Genomic DNA, 22,659 nt, shown 5'->3' with positions numbered 1-22,659 from the left:
TAGACTTTTCACATATGTTTATCTATGTTTATCAACCATTTTGAACGAGCGAGAAAGTCATCATCACTGCTAGGTGAATTAATCAGGGTTTTTTTTATTGTGATTAGTCATCGGCGGCGCGCCGACCCAGTGAGTAAAACCACCGGCAGCGGGGCGCACAGGTCTAAGTCAAACCTCCATGAGTCGATGTTCTATGACTCTATATCGACTCATGGAAGCAAATTATGCCATAGTAAAAAATATTTATTGGGTTGCTGTGATGGTTCCTTCAAACAGCTTTCCAAGAATTTTCTATTCCACATCTCGATATTTCCATGAGTCGATGGTCCCTTCAATATTGACTCATGGAGGTTTTACTGTAATATATTTTAGGATTATTAGACGAAAATACTATGAAGTTTGATATCATAGTTTGTTTGTAAATTTGTTTTGAAATTCCGCTGAATTCCATTTTATTTCGTTGAAAGCTGGTGTTTGTTGGGGAAGTGCTAAAAAATTCCGCGGAATTTTGTTTTGAATCACTTAGTTTTTCTAAATACGGGATAAGCTTACCATAGTGACGTTAATTGTTAAAAAAGAGTTAAAAACGTCATGCTTTCAAATATATGTAATTCTATACTCTTCAAATTATCGTGTAATTTTGTTGTGTGAGAAGCCCTGCGTAAGTGAAGTCCCTATTTACGACATTTTCAAACAGGTTTGATAAACACTCGACCAATTTGTTTATACTCTAATTGAATGGAATGGAAATCTGAAATAGGCTTGCAACAGCTTTGGTGGACAACGGAAATATTTCTTCCTTTCTGTTGTAAAATAAAATGAAATAGTTTAATAGTCCCTATAAATGCTAAACCACTCATAAAATAAAAACTTTAAAACACTTATTATAGGAAACAAAAAACAGTCTATAAAGTTCACATTCGTTGAATTAATTAACACCCAAATCCCCACAATGCCACCAACTTGCGAAAAAAAAACTCTCCGACCCAACACCGCCAATTACCCGCGGGACAAATCTTCAATTATATCAGGTCGGAAATTATGATTAAAACTGACCCCATCAAACGGCAAGCAAACGGGGTAGGAGAGTATGCCAAAAATTTCCTCTGCATGAACAGCGCTTATCGCCATCGCTATACCGTCCTCATCATCATCACCACACGACCGCTCTCGGTCGAACGTAGAAGGAACCACATCGTTCCGATTCGTACGTATTATGCTGGGTTGTGTCTGGAACCCATTAAAAATTAACAAGAATAAAATGAGCCGAAATAAGGAGAATTACCACCCGATTGTGTCCGGTTTGTCAATGAGGGACGCAGAAGAAGAGCGGAGACGAAGGAGGAAACCAAGAGAGACTATTTTGTCCAAAATTAATTACACAGTAAATAAGAAATTATGGAATGAAAATTGAATATAATCGTGTCTCCTGGCTTCGTTCATCTGCTCGGTCGCTATCTCTTTCTGGCTCCCGTTGACCGGCTTTGGCCTGCCAAAGACCCGAGAAACGAGAAGCTAATTGAATTCGCGCTCCCTGAAGAGAAGACTGACTGACGGCTCTTCACCAACACAGAGACCGTGTGCATAGCGCAGAAAATAAGAGCTCAGTGTGCTAAGAGCAGTAAAAGCAGAATAGATGCCAACTTTAGCACCAACACCGCCGTCACAGTCGGCGTCGACAACTGCACCAACAAACGAAAGCCAAAGCGGGCAGCAGCCAGCAGCAGGCTGCTGCTTTTCAGCGGACTCGTGAAGTAAGAGTTTGGAGTGGGAAACGAACGGGGACATAGTCGTAAAATATGAACAACTTCATTTGCCGTGCTTCGTTTGCCCAAGGGCTACGCTGAGGGAGAAGAGAGGTACGGATGAAGCGCAGTAGACAGCACGTCCCCTACAATGGGCTTATATACTGAGCGGTGATTGGTTCGAATGGTGTGAAGCGGAGAAGAAAATATCTGAGAGGTCGAGACTCCGCCCCTTTGAAATCGGGTTTCCAAAGCAACATCATTCGGTTGCGGTCTTGTTGCGCGATGGTATTGGTAAACCGACCAGTTTGCAGCGCTGGTTGGCTTAGTGGTGGACAAACTGGTTGATTGTCAGTTGTATGACAGTCGTAGAACCGCACGCACGTAATCGCAGTTGATCGAAGATCCTTTGCTCTCGTCGTTCCCTATAGAGTTTTGTGTTGTTTGCGCCTGCAGAGGTGACGTTTGTTTCGATGTGCCCCCAATTGTTGTCGCAGCCGTCGATGTGTTGTTGGTTGTGTCGTAGCGAGTGAATAGAGATCGTGTGACGTGCAGCGGGAGATAAGAATTATCGATTTTCTTCCGAGTCGGGCGTGTTTTGGAGTGGAGGAAGTTGCGTAAAATTGTATCTCGGAAGGTAGCACTTTAATAAGGTTGAACGAAGCAGTGCAGTGGATTGAACGGAAACAGAGTGATAATTGTGTTGAACAAAATTGGATAGCAGTGAGACAGTGCTCGTAGACCACAGATTTGGCTGATGTGGTGAAACATTTGGACGAAGAACAGCTAACATTTATGTTAAAATCATCAGGAATGACTGTAACTCCGATACGAATGGCGATGACCAGCCCGACGGTTCCCACTCAACAGAAGAGTGCCTCGCGGATCAGTAACTTTAGTGTGGCGTCGCTATTGGCCGATACGCGGCCCAAGACGCCGTCAAGTTTGACGTCCGTCACGGAAGTGCTTCTACCGGCCAATCTCTCCCATGCGAGTAGTTCTCCCCGATCAGCACACGACAGTGGATCGATAAAAAATGACCTGGATCGATCGGACACCCCCCATAGTCTTCTGGAGTCAGATGATTACGATTCCAATCAGGAGGACTCGATAGTGGACATTGAGGATATCAATAACGAAAACAGTAGTTCACAGCCCGGCCTATCGGATAAAAGTTCTCCAGCACTCCTGCAGCAATCGGCGGCGTTGGCAGCCGCCGGACATGTTCCTATCCGACCGACACCGTTCAGCGCCCTGGCGGCGGCAGCAGCGGCGTGGGGCGGCATGAGTGGCGGTATGCCCTGGCCGGCAGCCGCAGCCCGACAAATGCCCCCATTCGGTCCACCCGGTCTGTTCCCCGGGCAGGGCTTCGGATCGGGCCAATTAGGTGGAGGTGAGTGTTATTAGCTTTTCAAACTTGCTGCCAGCAGCGATTGTCCATTACGATAGGTTGTTGACTTTCGTTGTCCATTGACCACGGTGTCAATTAAATTCTAATTCTGCTCGATTCGTGTGTGACGGCGCTCAAATTTGTGTATTTAATTAGTGTTCAAATGTCGACGTGCGTGGACACAACAGCTGGAAGCCAACCGCCCTGACGGTCTGTGGTGCGTTTTTTTAATTAGTTGGAACGCTAATGTCTTAATCGAGCGTTAATCAAGAGAGCGTCGGTGAAAGAGCGTTAGTCGATTTCTTTGGGATGAGTGTCTTCGGTTTCCTTCCATCCGCCGTCTACGATAGGGCATTTCGTCTAGTCAAGCAAACTGTAACTAATTACTGACACCGAATGGGGTCCCGGGTTGATTTGGCCTGTTCCAAACGCCCAATTAAATTAGAGAATTTAGATTAGGGAATTATGTAAATCAAAGTGATTCTATTTCGTGAGGCGGGTGCGTTCGAAGGAGTGAAATATATCGCCTTTGGTTGGCTTAATGTCGATGTGCGGGGTACCGAGCCGGAAGTTTAAAGTGAATTGATTGCAAACTCGAACAGGCTGTTTGCTATGTGGAGTCAGCAATGAAATACATAATCTAACACCAACTCACGCCTAATGCGACGTATGAGCGCTAAACACTCCACTGATCGGTGTTTGGATCTTTCGTGTCATTCAAGCTTCAACAAAGTCCGTTAGACATCTGTCTACCGCCATAAAACGATCTCGGTGACCACTACTGTATGCACAGCATCTTTTATTACCTACTTCTGTCTTTCTGTGCAACTCGAAACCGGACTCTAAATTCATGAATGAACTGAAATCTAATAAAACCAGTGCGGTTCGTTCGAGAGGTTAATTACAAGTTAATTAAGCCACTCGAAAATTCAGAAAACCTCGACCAGTGTTGGAGCGAGCCGTCAGGCCTAAAGCCATGTCTTTTAAACCATAGCTCTTGATCTTCTTTACCGACACCTTTCGAGAGCGGTTCCCACACTTCTGGGTCGAAAAGGTGCACAGAAGAAGCTACCTGCATGCCCCAACTAATCCTACGCAGCACCCATTCGGAAATATCGTCGAGATAAAATTCGTGTATCTAAAATCTATTAATTAGCGTTCTTATCTGTTGTCCACCGAAATCTTTCCTCGGGTTGAATGACAAAGGCTAAAACAACAAGAACTAACGAACAAAGTATGAATGGATGGAAGGAAACGAAACATGTCAATTTTTCGGATTCCTATCCCCCGATTCTTCGACTACTGCGCCACGGTTCGCGTTTTGGACCACGAATCTTGCCGTTTTCCCATCATCGGACGGGCGGACTTAGAGCGGCAGGTACCACTGAATGGCTGGAGGCAGGCAGCCGAGAGCACCCGGCCTCCGAACGCAGAACCAATTAATTATGGTGTGTGATCGATATAAATTCGGAGATTCCGGGAACCCGGGAGTTGTCCTTTTTCTGTCGTGTTACTGTTTTTTTTTCTTCTGTTTCATCCTCTCTCTGTCGCCGGTATCATCAATTCGGTGTCCCTCTTCGCGTGGTCTTTTGTGTGAGACCGTCGGTCTTTTTGAGAGGCACTCGGCAGCAATTAATTTGAATGTTATTTATAACATTTGTTTGGACGTTTTCATTGTGTCTACTGCTGTCCTTTGGAGTAAGAAGAAGTATTGAAGTTGGCTAAAGTCAAGTGAACCCCATTCCAAATGATGATTTGTCCCAAAACCAACTACTGTTTGCAACTCTTTTCGGGCAGTATCGTTACAAAAGTTCAGTTGATTCAAAAGTGGATTTAACAATCCACAATATCTCTAATTGAAATTCTTTAAAAAATATGAAGCCATGAAGTCATCTGTCATCGATCGATCGGTCATTTGGTGCCACAATGCTTTTTTTGTCGTTCTTCAAAGAAATTGATTTATAATGTTATGATTAGTCCATTATCATGATTCCGTTTTCTCAACGCGCATTCATTGTCGATTGAATCCCAAAAAATGTGATTTACACATTTGGTTGAATGCTGGTCTACGTACTCATGTGACAAACCGCGCGAATATGGAGCGTGTAATTATTTTCAGCCTCAGATTTCGAGGAGTGCCAGCGTACCAACTGGGTCCCAGCCAGAAGCTGTTGGCTTCAATTAGTTCGTCAGAATGGTTTTTATTGGATGCTTCCTGACAAGGTTTTTTTTTGTTTTATTTCGGTGGGATTTTTTGTTTTCTCGAACCTCGGTACGCATGTGTGATTTTGACAGAATTCTTGGGAAGTCTCTTCGGAAGTTTTGACCGATTTGAGTGCAGTGAAATGGATACTTAGCATATGGCGGGGAAGGGTTCAGCCTGATTGAGCTGACGGGCTGATGATGTCAATTTTGTTATTCCCGAGAATTGAGCTGACACTGCTTTCAGTTTTCTCGAGTGACGTAACTTTTACAAGAATGCAGCGATAAAAATCCCTCATCCACTGTATTCACATAAAAATATTAGGGCGAGGGATTTGTACTGAACATGATTGTAACTTTACAACTTTACTTTTTTCTTATAACTTAACAGTTTAAAACTCCTTTTGTTTGGTTTACAAAACTTGTGATGTTTAAACAATAATTACGCCATAATTTAACAAAACATGTATAAGAATTGGGCATATGCGAAATTGTTAGATTCTTATACAAAAAATGTGAGCTTACAAACAAATATTGTAAGAAAAGCAGGCAAAACAGTAAGGTCTCGTACGATATTTGTATAAGAATCTAATCTAGCATTTTCGCATCTGCCATGTACTTATACAGGTTTTGGTAGTTTCTTATACAGAATTTTTCATAAACCTAACAACCGATTTCACCTAAAATTAATTAAAAAGTTAGCAAAAAAATATGTGTAGAATGAACCGGTCTGAAGATTCGAACTGGTATTGGTTCAATATCGCACGAATTTCAGTCCGAAATTGAATTCCAGCACCACACAGCTTACGGTCAAATCTACTTCATTGCCCTCAAAAACGATTCAATGGGCGGAGTCAACGTTGCAATAATAAATTTGTACGCATATTCATTGATCTTTCCAGTTAAAATGTTTTTTTTTCTTTAATCGATTCTTTAAATTGTGAAAGGTTTACTTTCTTACAGAACCCATATTTTCTAAAATCTTCATCAGTTTTTAAAACTTTAAACAAAAAGAACCGAAAAAAATGCTGCAAATCAATTGTGGCCTAGCATTGGTCTGGTTTTAGACCAACATTAGACTGGTTCACATTGCATCTTTGTTTTGATTTGTTTTCGATTTTTAAAACAGTTAATGGCTTCAAAACTACGGGTTTTTTGGGAAAGGTTATCTTAAGTAAGTCTATAAATCGAGTAAGGCTACGAAAATTTAATTTCGATAAAATGTTTGTTGAATCAATACGCTGCGAAACTATATCGTTAATAAATGAAACCATTGCAGTTTCACGACGCTCTTTCAAAGATTGAATGTTTATAAGCTTGCAGCGTGCCTCATATGATGGAAGTGGGAATGTTGTCCAACCTAATTTACGAAGAGCAAATAATAGGAATTGTTTTTGTACTGATTCTAATCTTTCTTCGTGTGCTATTGAAAATGGAGACCATACAATGCTGCAATATTCCAGTATCGACCTTACATAAGCAATATATAATGTTTTAATTGTGTATGGGTCATGAAAGTTATAGCAGAAACGTTTAATAAAACCCATCATATTATTTGCTTTATGAATAATGGTGTTGTAATGGTCGATGAACGTTAGTTTGGAGTCTAGGAATTATCTTAGACTCCAAACTAACGTTCATCGACATTTCAATAACGATCATTAACTTTTATAAATATATCGAAATTTAAATTCTACCATCTCGACAACTGCGTCATCGACATACATTTTAATTAATCACTGCCGTACAAATTATGCAAAATTCGGACCTCTCAATCAGATGATGGCCATCTATAATCAACACTGCGAAACTATTGACTTTACAATGTCTCGGCAGAACCTAAAAAAATATTTTGTCACAATTCGAAACCTACACATCTAAATTTACATTAAATCCCAAAATTAAACACTACTTAACCAAACTATTTTTATTTTTATACACTATAATACCGTTTTTATAGCATTAAGAAAATAAAATAAAACATGTATATTGTATATGTACTAGTCTACGTCGGTTGACGAAATAAATAAATAAATAAAGACATTATTTTTTTTTATGGGAAGAGATAATTATTACTACTGGCATTACAACAATCAAAACAACAAAAAACAAATTGCAAGTGAAACGTGAGTTAATTCACCTTTCCCATTATCAATTTTATCTCATTTTATGGTTTTATTCTGTTTACGATTTACCCTTCCTTTGTCGAAATATTTATTCAAATTTGTAGGCTACTAGACCACTTTGGGACAATAACAAACACATTAAAAATAAAAATGACATCAAACTTTTTTCGATCTAGTACCCATTTCAATTTTTATTCCATTACAAGATCTCTCCTTATCTCGATGGCCCCTTTTTTAATATAGCGATGTGGAGAGGCCCCTATATTTTTTAACGCATGGTTCGACTTCAATCTCATTTGCAACACGCATTCTCTATCTAAAGGAAACGATTAGAGAGGTTGGGATAGAACGGCTATGCAGGGGAAAAAATACTAGTCGCTAGTACACAGTTGTTTTCCCCTGATGAAGACACCATCCCCGTGTCGAAACGTCGGACAAATATACATCTTGTTGCAATCCTTCAAGACTGCGTAGCCGTTCTTACAATCGAAATAAAAATATACAGTCGATTACTCAAACGTTCATATTCTCTAACTTTAGCAGACGATTATAGATTGGGTGGGACGGTCATTGGGAAAAGGGGAAGGTGTGTCTGTCCGGTGTAAAGTTGATAACATTTGACATAATGTATGTCAGGCACAATGGACGTTAGGCAATAATTAAAATTCTTTATTCTTTAGTTCATTCGAGATTTTTTGAAAGTGTACAATTACCCGAATTCCTAAAAGATAGCAAATCTCCGACAATAATATTTTCCCGAAAATAACATTTCTCCTAAAATGTCTTTTCAATGATAATGACGTTTTCCCGAAAATGACATTTCGCAGAATATGACATTTCCTTGAAAATGGCATACCCCTCATTGGTATAAAGCCACTGCCATTGCCATTGCCCGGAATAAGGCGATTGGGATTGATCTCTTTTTTTATGAATAGGCGTTTTCCGGAAAAAGACAATGGTGGATGTGGTTCCTTCTTTAAAAGTAGGCGTTTTCCCGGAATAAGGAAAGGGTGGGTTTAATCCCTTCTTTTAAAAAAGGCGTTTGCCCAGAATAAGGCGATTGTGGGTTTCATCCCTTCTTTAAAAATCAGTCAATGTGTCTGTCTGTCAAGTCAAATGATGAAGTATCAATAACAAAATACCAATCACCCTGTAGATAAATTGGTTTTATCATTATCCGATTATTAAAAACTTGCGCATCAAACTAATTTTAAAAATATCACGGAAATAAATTTAAAAAAAAATTGGGTGAATAAAGTTTTTTGACGGGAAAGGTCAATTGTTATTAGTTTTGCTCGCGGTTTTGCAAAGCTGGGCAGTATTGATCGTCATTTTGACCTAAATGTCCTAAATTTAAAAACCTTCTGTGAAATTCTAAATATGTGATTCCATAAGTCCGTATATTGCTTCAATAACCCTAATTAGCCTAAGGACAGCCAATTAGCATACCATTCTCATTGATCCGGCTGCTTACGATCGTGCCGAATCATTTTCCTACAAGAAAATCAAACCAATTAATCAAAATCAGCACTGACAGTCGACTTAAATGCGCAAATCTTTCTAACCAGCACAAGAAAGCTCAATCCGCTCCGTCATCAGAGAAGCGCGACGCCATTGCTGACCGTCGTCGTCGTGGCGCAATGAACACGATTTTGCACGATCAATTACGGTTGCTAATTAATGTTAAAAGGCAGGGAGATTAATTAATTTGGATCTTCTTCTTCTGTTGTTGTTGTTGTTATGTTCGCCCCGTATCGACCAAAGACAGAGTAAATATTCCTCCCGATCTGGTTCCGACTTTGGGCGAGCGCTTCTCTTTGGTAAAAATTATAATTAATTGACAAACCAACTGCCCGTTGGTTGGCCCAAATGGTTTCAAATTCGTCTGACTTGCTGACGGACTGCAGAGCGGCGGCCATTCTGCGCCGTATTTCGCTAATTACATCGCTTGTACTTTTGAGAACAAATCCCTCGACGTAGCAGGAAACCGGCAGTGCTAGTTTTCGGAAATCCGCATGTAACGTACAGTCCGACAAGATCGTAACAAATATTCGAGGCCATTGTTTGCTTAACTTGCGGACTGAAGAAATGGCCCGGTAGCGGCAAGCTGGCAGAGATGCGGCAACTCATTGACATTCCGAATTGAATGGTCGGAAATTTGAAATTGTTATTCATATAAAAATGAAGCGCCCAGCAGACGTACATTTCACTGTTGGTACGATTTAACGGATCCGTAATTCGGTTGGTCGTTGGCTTGTTGAGGTGCGCATAGAAATTGATCCATTACTGATGGTCGTAGACAGTATGCAGTGTGGTTGAACTTCGGAATGAAAGTCAACGCATAGAGTGACTGCCGTGGTGTGGCAAAGCTGGATTATTTGAAAGCTTGTTGAATTTATTTTGGAGTGGAATTCAAAATAAACACCTATGTGGTCTATTTGGGATGTTTGGTTTGAATGAATGCATTTTCAAACATCATTTTCCTGGTCCCGTGCTGGGGAAGGGGATTTCTCTCTCTCAGTGCGGCTTGCACCATTGTCGTAATCGGATCTATCGTGTTGGTCGCCATCCATGATCTCTGTAACGGTTGAATCTGTTTCTTCCGCATCTCGGATCTCTAAAACTTGCATGCTGTCCGGTGTGTACAATCGATTTGCATTGAAACACTCCGAATAGCCAACCAGAATGCACGGTTCCCTCTTCGCATGCTTAACCTTCGGAACACACGACATTGCTTTTGCTACGAGGACACATAGATTCGATATAGGTTCGGCTTCATTTTCGGAAACTGCGTCTACCCAAAACCGTTTGTTTAACTTTCCGTCGAATTTTTCGAACAGCAACCCCGTTTTGCTCCGTATTGTGAGGTACTGCTGTACTTGTGACGAATACCGTGCACCTTGAGGAATTCGACGAAATGCTTAACGATATACTCTTCGCCGTTGACAGTCCGCGGGCACTTTAATTTTCTTTTGGTTTAGGTTTCGGAATAGATCCAACTTCTTGAACGCTTCAAACATATTCTTCTTGGACTTCAGCAAATGCAGAAAGGTCATTCGACGCGCATCGTCGATAGAGGTGATGAAATATTTGTTCCTAGCATTTGAAGGCTTTTCCAACACTTCACACACGTCCGAGTTGACCACCTCGAGGATCTACCTCGTTCTCGAGCTGCTGGGCCGCTTTCCATTCGGGGTTCTCCCAACGAAATCTGCCGCAGATTCCCAGCGGAATCCGTCTCAGATTCAACAGTGGAATCTGTCTCAAATTCTCAGCGGAATCTGTCTCAAATTCCCAGCGGAATCGGTATCAGATTCCCAGCGGAATCTGTCTCAGATTCCCAGCGGAATCGGTATCAGATTCCCAGCGGAATCTGTCTCAGATTCCCAGCGGAATCGGTTTCAGATTCCCAGCGGGATCTTTCTCAGATTCCCAGCGGGATCTGTCTCAGATTCCCAGCAGAATCTGTCTCAGATTTCCCGCGGAATCTGTCTCTGACTCCCCGCGGAATCTGTCTCAGATTCCCAGCGGAATCTGCCGTAGATTCCAAGCGAATCTGCCTCAGATTTCCAGCGGAATTTGCCTCAGATTCACAGCGGAATCAGCCTCAGATTCCCGACGGAATCTGTCTCAGATTCCCAGCGGGATCTTTCTCAGATTCTTAGCGGGATCTGTCTCAGATTCCCAGCGGGATCTGTCTCAGAAGCCCAGCGGAATCGGTTTCAGATTCCCAGCGGAATCTGTTTCAGATTTCCAGCGGAATTTGCCTCAGATTCACAGCGGAATCAGCTTCAGATTCCCAACGGAATCTGTCTCAGATTCTCAGCGGGATCTTTCTCAGATTCTTAGCGGGATCTGTCTCAGATCCCCAGCGGAATCTGTCTCAAATTCCCAGCGGAATCGGTATCAGATTCCCAGCGGAATCTGTCTCAGATTCCCAGCGGAAACGGTTTCAGATTCCCAGCAGAATCTGTCTCAGATTCCCAGCAGAATCTGTCTCAGATTTCCCGCGGAATCTGTCTCAGATTCCCCGCGGAATCTGCCGTAGATTCCAAGCGAATCTGCCTCAGATTTCCAGCGGAATCTGCCTCAGATTCACAGCGGAATCAGCCTCAGATTCCCAACGGAATCTGTCTCAGATTCCCAGTGGGATTTTTCTCATATTCTTAGCGGGATCTGTCTCAGATTCCCAGCGGGATCTGTCTCAGATGCCCAGCGGAATCGGTTTCAGATTCCCAGCGGAATCTGTTTCAGATTTCCAGCGGAATTTGCCTCAGATTCACAGCGGAATCAGCCTCAGATTCCCAACGGAATCTGTCTCAGATTCCCAGCGGGATATTTCTCAGATTCTTAGCGGGATCTGTCTCTGATTCCCAGCGGGATCTGTCTCAGAAGTCCAGCGGAATCGGTTTCAGATTCCCAGCGGAATCTGTTTCAGATTTCCAGCGGAATTTGCCTCAGATTCACAGCGGAATCAGCCTCAGATTCCCAACGGAATCTGTCTCAGATTCCCAGCGGGATCTTTCTCAGATTCTTAGCGGGATCTGTCTCAAATTCCCAGCGGGATCTGTCTCAGATTCCCAGCGGGATCTGTCTCAGATTCCCAGCGGGATCTGCTTCAGACTCCCAGCGGAATCTGTTTCAGATTCCCAGCAGAATCTGCCTCAAATTCCCAACAGAATCTGCCTCAAATTCCCAACAGAATCTGCCTAAGATTCCCAACAGAATCTGCCTCAGATTCCCAACGGAATCTGCCTCAGATTCCCAACGGAATCTGCATTGGATTCTAAACGGAATCTGCCTCAGATTTCCCAAGGAATCCTACCGAAATTTGCCTAATTTGTTTCAGAAGTCCAATGGAGTCTGCCCTAAAAGCTGCTGGAATATGGAAGAAAGGTCATACTGTCATTTGGTTGAAAAATCGTTTGGCCAGAAAGGTCGTTTGGCCGAATAGGCCATTTGGCTGAAAATGCTGCTTGGCCGAAATGGTCGTTTGGTGAAAAGGAACATTCGGCTGAAAATGTTATTTGGTCGAAAATGTCGTTTGGCCGAAAATGTTCCAGCAGCTGGTAATAAGCTCAGTCTCTGCAGTATCACATGAAAAGGCATATAGCCTGTTAAGCTTAATGACATAATGACGGCTTAATTATGTTAGATGTACTGGAGCCTCTAAAGATAAAAACTTCATCCATTCGTCGATTAACTTAGCTTCCTATTATATGCTGTCAAACTGCAAAATTACGCCATTTATTCGGTTTATGTCGTCTTTTACTGTGGGCGATGATATCAATGGTATTCGTTTTCGAAACCATTCCAGTCCTTTAAGGCTTGATACGCATTCTGACGATCCTTTCCCGTAAACAAGGGATGCATTCGATTGTGACAATCCCCCTATTCTGCATGATCCTGTGCCGAATTTTGCATATTCCCGCGTCCAAATAAGGCTAATCGAAATTTATCGTGTACCAGTCCCACAGCATCACGTGTCAAATGGAATTTCTCCGGACAAATCGATCCGGCCTGGTCCTGTTGTTGGTCTGTTGCGCGGGAGGGAGGGAGCGAAAATTTATGCATGGAAATATAATTTAACAATTTCATTAGGCTTGTTTCCTTTCTTGGCCGAGGGGCTGCCCTGCCAGATTTCCCCGGGAATTCCGCCGCGGTCGGTGCAGGGGGCGGCGAGCCCGTTGAAAGATAATTTACTACTTTATTGTTTCCCCCCTTGGGGGAAATAACGATTCCGATGGGATTTCAAGTTTCGCGCGATCGCGGTAGTTGCGAAGCGTGGTTTGGGGCGTACGGAAAGGGTTCAGGAATAATAAAACAAGAATCATGCAATAGTTTATGATTTTATTGTGTGATTCCCTGCCTCACCTGGGCCGACTCGCTCGCACTCGCCGAAATCGCAGCGGAGAAATACAAAACTGGGAAAAACTTTCAAGCATTCAGATTGGACAAACAAGAAACACCGAAATCGATTGAGATTGCAAATTTGAACTTTCCCGTCTTGCGTCTTTGTCGTCGTCGTCGTCGCTCGCGTTCGGTACAAAGCCGGCCTCCCGTTCAAAGTTCCCCCTCCTTCCGAAAGGTTTGTTGAAACTATTGTTCCTGTTATGTTTCTGTTTTGCCAATCGATTCCGTGGTCAGGACATCGCCTTTTGGCTACGGTATGCTTTCTCGCACTGGGAATAGTATAGGAACCTGGCGCGCGGATTTGAAATGCAAATTTCGCCTGTTCGGCGGAATTGGCTACAATAATAGTCCGGGCATATTGGATTTTCGGTAACCGATTCAAGTAGGCGGAACGTTCAATCCGTACGGCGGCGCGGCGTTGTGGAGTAGTGGAAGGACTTAACAATATCCGGCGACAAATTCTGTTGAAGTAGTTTGTGATGTTCTGGGAATAGTTTTTTTTTGTGGACGCAAAAACAGTCGAAAGCCGTTGAGTTGTCGGTCAATGTTTTCAGAAGCACGATTTGTTTATAGACCGACAAAATTACTATTTCTTAAATTTCAATTAGAAAAATTAAAAAAAATGCAGGGTTGTATTATTTTGCATGATTTTGGGAGAGATGTTATAAAAAATTTAACGCGAATAATTAAATTTTGAACAAAAAACTGCTGAACGTATTTCCCGTATGGAAAATATTCAGGTTTGTAATTTTAATCGACTTATTTTAAGACGATACCTATATAGATTCCACATCAAGATGTGGAATAAAAATCATTGGAAGAAAAAAAACATCATACTAAATAATCTCATAATAATTTAGTTTTCAATGTATGCTGATACACTCCGAGAAATTTGCAAAACAATTCTTTATGTATGTTAAATACAAATTCAATTCAGTTCTTTCCTCATATGGTCAACCGCTTTCTTGGTTTATGCTTCTGTGTGATTCTGTCCACTTGTCCCTTTTTGAGAATTCCTTCTGCAATTGTAGAACCATATGAGAAGCAAGCTTGCCGCTGGCAAATACCCAGGACAAATTACCGCTGCAGTAGTGACAATTAATTAAAAATGCACTAAATGTAGCGCCGAATGAAGGAACGACACCACCACCGGTCGGTCGACATTCAGGACCCGGCTCCGCTCGATTTTGCTTGCCAAATTGTGGATGCAAATGAATAATATTCTTCGTTGTCTTGCATAGGGCCCTCAGTCGGTAGTACATGCGGCTAATGGTCTGGTGACATCTTCAACGGTGCTCCCGTTCTCGTGGAGTCGCGTCGCGCCATCACTCGTCGTCGTCTTCGTCGTTATGCATAGAACGAGAAGTAGGTGATCGGTCGGGCAAGGTGGTCGTAAATGAAGCCGTTAATTTATATTTCTTTTATTTAACGGCGCATTTCGCTCATGGGATGCAGTGGTTGCATTCCGGGAACTTGGCTGAAAATTAATTTTCGCATTCGCGGCTCGCGGTCGCTTTTCATCGGTTTGGTGACTGTGCAGAACAAAGGAAACTCGTAAACCCTTTTTCCGCATTTATCTTCGGGCCGCGAAAGTCCGGGAGGAACTTCCCCGCTGTTTATGTATTCGGAATTACAAAACTAGCATTTATGAGATAAGGATCTAATCGCACCTCCACGCGATTTCGGTTGGATCCCCGAAAAAAAATGCATCATATTCACATTCGGCAGCTCGGACCATTCTTACCATGCTGATACATTTGTTTATTTAATTTTCTATTGTTGCTGTAGTATTGTTGATGCCTCCTGATGCTTTAAGCAAGTTTAAAGACACTTCCAGAGAACTACATTTGTACTAAAAAATGATTTAAGTGGCTCTCAATAGAATTAAATCTCGAAGTAAATTTATTTCTTTTAGAAGCAAACCCATTTTCATGTTTACAATTTTATCTACGATTCTACTGAATGGTACCAAACTCTCGTCAACTGATGATTCCAAAGCCATTCTGCTTGCAACGATAGAAATGCCCAATGAGAACCCGAAAAACGGAAGGAAAAATGAAGCAATCGTGGTGCCACCACTGCTGGCGACCGATCCACACGGGGGCCTCCGCCCGCCCGTGGCAATTAATTCAGGTTAAATGAAATATTTATATTTTATATTTCTCGCTCAACGGCTTTCAGTTCGAGCCACAGGCTTTTATTCAATTTCTGGTACTAATTAATTCCATGATGACGGTATCATGTCGTAAGATCTCGAGTCGGTAATTTCTGCCTGCCCTGCACGGCCCTCCCGATGGCACGGGTGAGGGTTGCCAGAAAGTAAGAGATGAGGAAGCCATTCGTTAGGACGTGGGCGAGACACAAAGTGAGCTGAAGGGGAGAGGTGCGGATAAATAAATGATTAACACAGGGCAAACAAAAGTGTAAATATAGCGATAATAAAGGCTAAACACTCTGACATGGGTAAACCGAAATATGGCACCTTTTTCCAGGGTTTTTCGGATCCGCAAGCAGACCCGACCGGCAGGCGCAAAAAAGGTGGTAGGAAGTTTCAATTTAGACTCTCTCGGGGGGCACCGGGCGCGTATAAATTGAGCTATAAAAATTAATTGCATTATTGCCCGATCATAATTTTTTGTTTCACCACACTAACGGTCGTCGTCACCGCCATGATCACGGCCATCGTCGTCATGCGTAGTCTGTTTTGCGGGTGTCAGATTTATTTTTCTGTGGGGGTTATCACTGATTGGATAATTTTCAATTGACACTCTGTCTCGTCCTGCGCTGATATAGCTTTGTGTTGTGCGGTGAACGGGAATAGAGCAGCGGAGGCACAGACAAACAAACATGGCCCTTTTCGTATCGTTTGATCCCCAAGCTCTGTTTGTGTTTACATCAATGCAGCGATCGCAGCATGCCGGAGGAACACGTGGGTTGTTATGGACGGGTTAGTATTGTCGAAAGAGGTACTGAACAGACTACTGTTGAACCGATGAAATTGGGTCCATTTTGCGACTTCCGATTGGTGTCATTCCCCTCGATAGACGAAGTCGAATCCCTGAACCGGAACTGAAATTTAAATAAATTAATAATCATCGCCAGTAGTAAACGACTAACTGGTTCCTATGGTTAGCAAAGGCAGGGTGCGTCAGGGAAATATATTTCGTAATGTAATTGTGTTAGCATGTTTAGTTTTTATTCATTTTAAGAACATTTTCTGGCTTGTTGCGTTACTCGATGAGTACTGATCATATTTTTCGTGAAAACAGATTGAGAAAACCGTCGTAATTTTGAGTGGTAAACAATTCTGCAGTAGATCGGACATTCCACAATGTGTCAGGAACGATGGCCATGTGCGACAGCTACATACATTGTCCAATTTATGCGGACGCACCCTGTACCAACCGAATGCCGGGGAAACCGCAGCAGGGGTGCGTATATTTATTTCAATTATGTCCACTCTCCACTCCCCTGCAGCAAAAGCTGTTTGCCTCAATCCATCCATGTCCATTCCGCAGTTTGTCTGCCGCCGGAGGTAGCAAGCAATGACTTCCCTTCCATTCTTTGATGCAGCAGTAAGCGACGAGGACGAGCGACTACGACGCAGCCGCTTTGGCTGCGTCTCGATTCTCGAACTTGTCACATCGGCGGGTCGCTCTCCGGCAGTCAGTCAGTCACCCGGCGGCGGTTGCTTGGATGCGCCTTCGCCCCGAGTGGCAATAAAATTTGCGTGTTTATCGCTAATTTTGATAGTAAATTTTAATTGGCCGATAACTTCGGGCTACCTTCTTCGATTTTTGTTTTTGGTTTAGGAGACCAATTAATCGTACCGGTCATCCAGGGCAGGAATTTCGCCGTTTCTCACATGCGATGGCGATGTTCAGTGAGCGCAGTGCGATAAAAAAAATTGAACCTGCTTCACCCCTGTGGGTTGTGTTCTAACCGCTCGCACCCACCATCGCGCCGGGTGCTTATCGGTTTAATAAAGTGATAATGGACAACCTGGACCAGCAAAGGGGACACAATTACGCGCTTATAAATTATATTAAGCCATTAAAATGTTTTATCACAGGTGTCGGTAATTGGTTTAATTGGTCCATTAATGGTTGGAGCAGTGAGGGTTTTCCCTAATGTGGTCCTTTACTGTCAATGACCCTTACTGTTATGTTTCGATTGATGTGGGTTGATCAACATTTCGATAGAATTATCAAATCATGAGCTTTAAAACAACAAGTTGAAACTAATGTTCAATCAGTTACAAATAATAATGAGATATGTAATCTGACAACAAGTTAAACATTTGATGAAGCGTGGTTTTGATACAAATTGACCACTACTTGACAGTTGCTGTTGACAAAAAAGTATAAACATTGTCATTCAAACCAATATTTGAAACGACGCACGTTGGAACGTGGTCTAATTCAGAACCAAAATCGTACAAGCAGTGCCCTATAAAACGGGCACGTCAGTAGCAATTCATTAGATGCAATCAAATAAATAGCTATCACATGATTTCTCGCTTAACTTTTCAAAAGGACCAAAGTAACATTTTTTTCATGAATTAATTTGAATAGCGCAATCAACAGAACGACATCAAAGCTATTGATTGCAGTATTCAAATTAATTCATGAAAAAAATGTTACTTAGGTCCTTTTGAAAAGTTAAGCGAGATTTGTCTCACGAAGCACCCAATAGCGGGTAACAAGCCGGGCGTGATTATGTTATAAAATGCGCGTTTTGCATCACTCTTCTTGTTCAAACCGCAGAAAAGCGACGCGCTACAGCGGTGACGGAGCCGGCGACGAACAACAAGAGGCAAATTTTTTGACAAATAGTCCTACGCGACGGCGGCGGCGTTCGAATGTCTCTGTGGGAGAATCGCCGGCCGTTTTCGCAGCGGTTGTGCGGGATTTTTCTCCCAGACTTGGAACAGATTCGATCAACCCCGGAGGAATTTCGACAGCGAATTCCCCGGTTTTAGCCGTTTGATGTCGCTGGTTGGTTGCCTTCGAAAATAGCTGCGCGATCACGCAAATCTGGGTACGGCTGGGTGAGGCGGGATAAGCGTCACATGGGTGGGTTGCATTTATTGGAAATGGTATTCGAATTGTTTAATAAGCGGTAAATAAAAAAACTATTTTTTCTGAAACATATTAACCGGTCAATGGCTGCTATAATGATCGCCGTAGCCTCATCTTGTGTTTTAGAAATACAAATTTTAATTAGTAGATGGTCAGCACATTTGTAAATCATGTTTTCGTGCTTGATGCAAAGAAGCAAAGATGAAAAATTGTTTTTTGCTATTGCCTCTTGTTTGCTTTTGAACATTTGTATCCCTGAGAGTGTGATAACATTTTTGAATTGGATTCTAACTCGATTCACCTTAAAAGCCAAACGTAAACAAAGCATCCTCACACAAATCATCAGCACTTACAGTAAGATTAAGGCTGTAGCAAAGCAGTCGTGTTAGTTTGCCTGAACAAAGAAAAATGCAAAATCAGTGATAGAATGCTTTGTTTACCTTTGGATTAAAGCGTCAACTGTTTTGTTTCAGGATATTGCGGATCAGCTAAAATTTTCCATTTTGCGGATTCCGCAAAGCTCTTCCGCATCTGTCACAGTTCTACCGCAAGCCCGGTTAACACCAGCAGTGAGTTACCTTCAACTGCATACACACTTTGTTTTGATTTTGATTGTCAGTCTCATCGCTGAATGTCCTTATGGATAGCCTAAAAACCTTCAATACACTGAAACAAAAACTTGATATTTGGCGTTGTCATCGTAGAATATCATGCCCAAAGCAAATAAAATTATGAAGTGACAGCTGCGGTAGTTTGACAATTGAACCGGAAAGATGAAAGTTTTCTTTGGAACAGCAATGAGAACAATGTATGAGCTTACGCAGAAAATGTAAATATTTTCGAATGCAGAACAATCCTTCAATGTTTCACGAACCAGTTATACAACCACCTTGCCCAGAATGTCGAACTTTCTACACCAAATCGGTAGCAGCATTAGCGGCATGAACGCTTTTGTCTGCTGCCAAATATGTGAAATTCTAGCCCCTCCTAAACCACAACACCGTTTGCTTTTCTGATCCTCTGATCCCCGTCCCGATCCCCACTCTCCACAAACGCACGATTCTTCGATCCCATATCGTTTGCACCGTCGTCGTTGTCGTCGTCGTCGCCGACACTTCCGCCACAGCAGCCACCTCAGTTGCGGTGTATCGATTGCCCTTAACCTCAAACTGCTAATGGCTCGAAAATAATCGCTCTGATGTTGTGTCGTTGATTTGCGCTGACAGCCAGCCCAGCATCGCCCGATGATCGTCGCGCTTAGCGTCTGATTCACCAACCAAGGCATGAATGCAGCTCATTTTAATTTGATTGTAATTGAAAAACAGGGTCACACCATTTAATTAGCGAACGATTTCGACGGCCGGTATCACTCATCGCCGTTCGAGGCTTGCAGATAGTCACGTTCGCTTCGCAGCATCATCCTTCCTGTGCTGTATTGTGTGTGGTGTCTTCTTCGATGGCTGCTCGTTGGTTGCTTCTTGCGCTCGTTTAGAGGACATCAGTCTGCGCCGACGCGAGTTCTCCCCTCTCGGATGTGATCTGGAGAAATAATAACTTCGAATTGTTTATGATGGTAGTCGTGGAATGTGAAATCATAACTAGGAAGCATATAGAAACATTTTCACAATAAATTTGTTTTAACGGAATGAATGTGTATGTGAATTCAGAGACGGCAAAAGGGGAAGTTTCGTGTTTTCCTCCATCGTAAAAGGGCAATCATTTATCTCAGAGCTCTTTGTGTACCATAAAATTAAATCTCGAATTGTGGTAAGGAGAACCTTTTTGCCCATATGCATTGCTGAAATGCGAAAAAGGTTTGATAGTGTTTGTTTTTGTTCGTAAATTCTTACCTTCAAATGAGGTGAAATCGATAACACGCAGCAATGAGCTCACTGAAGAAATTATGACGTTTGAACGAGTGAACACCCCTCTGAAATGTCAAAATCAATTGGGTGAGTGAATTTGATAAACCAATAAACCAACCCCAATCCATTCCAAGTTCAAATACAATTCAAATCCAATCTAAATCAAACCAAATTCAATCCAAATCCAATCCAAATATAATCCAAAACCAATCCAAATTCAATCCGAATCCAAATTAAAATCCAATACACATCTAATCCAAATTCAATCCAAATTCAATCAAAATCCGATTTAAAACTTAATCCAAATCCAACTCAAATCCGATCCAAATCCAATCCAAATTCAATAAAAATCCAATCCAAGTCCGAACTAAATCCAATCCAAATCCAATCCAATCCAATTCCAATCCAATTCCAATCCAAATCTAATCCAAACCCGTTTAAAATCCGATCTAAATCCAAATCCAATCCAAATCCAATCCAAATCCAAATCCCATCCAATCCACATTTAATCCAAATTAAAAAAAAATAATCCGAATCCAACTCAAATCCGATCCAAATCCAATCCGAATTCAATCAAAATCCAATTCATATCCAACTCAAATCCGATCCAAATCCAATCGGAATTCAATTAAAATCCAATCTAAACTCAATCCAAATCCAGTCCAAATCCAATCCAAATCCAATCCAAATCTAATCCATACTGATTTACAACTCAATCTAAATCCAACTCAAATATGATTTAAATCCAAATCCAATCCAAATTCAATTGAATTCCAATCCAATCCACATCTAATCCAAATTCAATCCAATCCACATCTAATCCAAATTCAATCAAAATCCAATCCAAATCCAATCCTAATCCAAACCAAATCCAATCCACATCCAATCCGAATCCAAATCCAATCCAAACCCAATTCAATTCCAATCCGAACCGATTTAAAAGTTAATCGAAATCCAACTCAAACCCGATCTAAATCCAAATCCAATCCAATCCAAATCCACTGCAAATTCAAAAGTTCCGTTCGATCTGTGTGTGATTTATCGTTCAGTATTAGAATAAAAAATCTATCAGATAGGCAACTGCTTTTCAAAAGTGGATTACATCGTGCGTCCATTTCGATCATCTCATCCCGGAAAGCTTGTGGTACTGTGCACTCATTTTGATGAGGTTATCGTAAAAAATGAACCCTTTTCCTGACGCCACGCCAGTGTAGCCGCATGAAATAGTTAAGGGCATCAAAAGAACCCGGCGGCGCTCATAAATAAGCAAAAAGGACTTATCAAAGGTGACAATCAACTCGTTTAGTTTTTGATGTTTTTTTTTGTTTTCCTTCGAAGGGATGTGGAACATCTGCATGTTGTTTTATTTATTTGTTCTGTGTCGCCTGCCTGCGTCGGATACGCGGGAATTGGTGAACGCAACCATCCTGGAGAGGAGTTGTAATTAAATTTATACTCTCATCAAACACCCTTCTTAGTAATAGTTATGGCATGGATTGTATTAAATTAGAACTCTTCGTGGAATGTAGAAAACTATGTATTAGACTACTTTTTTTATTTGTTCGGAAAGGCTAAGCGGTCACGTTTGAGGAACACGAACCATAAGTCTTAAAAGCTTTTCAATAAACTGAATCAAGACTTTGCCACAATTTCAAAACTTAAAGGTGCCAAACTCAGTTTTTATGTCTGAATTTCGAAAAATTCACACAATCGTCTTTTCAGTTGAATAAATAACTAATATTCCGTTAAAAAGGACGTGAGTTAGGCGAGTTTCAGCAACGAAACGTCACTTTTACAGAAATCTCGGCGAAAATAAGTTTGCCTGTTATTGTGAAGTAAAACGATCTTCATGTCCGGAGTACCCAATTGTTCAAGCGATACGTACGCTTGTCTGTGGCGCTTCACTTGTTACAGGAGTTCCACTGTTTCGAATGCACTAATTACAAATAACTTATTATTGTTTGGAACCACTTCAATCCCAGAAAAACAAAGCAAATTAAATATGGCATACCGAACAGAAAAAGAACACATCCAGAACCGAATATTAATTCAAGCTAATTACAATAAACAATAAAAACAACAGCAAAGAAGCAAACAATCTTCTTTCGGGGGAAAACCAATCCAAACTACACGCACCCGGCGGCCGTTGGCCCGTTGTTGGAAGCACGCCCTCTCCATGCACACAGGCCTAAGACTGTGACTTGGGCTTGGGGCGACGAAATTGGATTGCGTGTTGGGCTGCCATTACCGGCGCCTTCCTACGCGACGACGAATCCGAGTCAGAGACTGCATGGCTCTCTCGCACCATCACCACCACCACCAGCAACAGCAACGCTC

At 42.0% G+C, this 22,659-nt stretch overlaps 1 protein-coding gene across 2 annotated transcripts in view; it reads left to right on the top strand.

Annotated features, from left to right (window-relative positions):
* The first annotated feature begins 1,975 nt into the window (after nt 1-1,975).
* The window catches only part of LOC134205136 (muscle segmentation homeobox), a 33,914-nt gene continuing 13,230 nt past the window's right edge, over nt 1,976-22,659 (top strand). Inside the window, exon 1 of one of the 2 annotated variants that reach the window (XM_062680088.1) lies at nt 1,976-3,138. In XM_062680088.1, coding sequence (XP_062536072.1) covers nt 2,541-3,138 — 598 coding nt within the window. In that variant the 5' untranslated portion in view covers nt 1,976-2,540. The remainder of the gene's footprint in view (nt 3,139-22,659) is intronic. The other variant, XM_062680089.1, reaches the window with a different exon arrangement.

The sequence above is a fragment of the Armigeres subalbatus genome, chromosome 1 (genome assembly GCF_024139115.2).
Source record: "Armigeres subalbatus isolate Guangzhou_Male chromosome 1, GZ_Asu_2, whole genome shotgun sequence".
Lineage (NCBI taxonomy): Eukaryota > Metazoa > Arthropoda > Insecta > Diptera > Culicidae > Armigeres > Armigeres subalbatus.
Note: the sequence above shows the minus strand (reverse complement) of the source record. Positions and strands in the feature narration are given on the sequence as shown.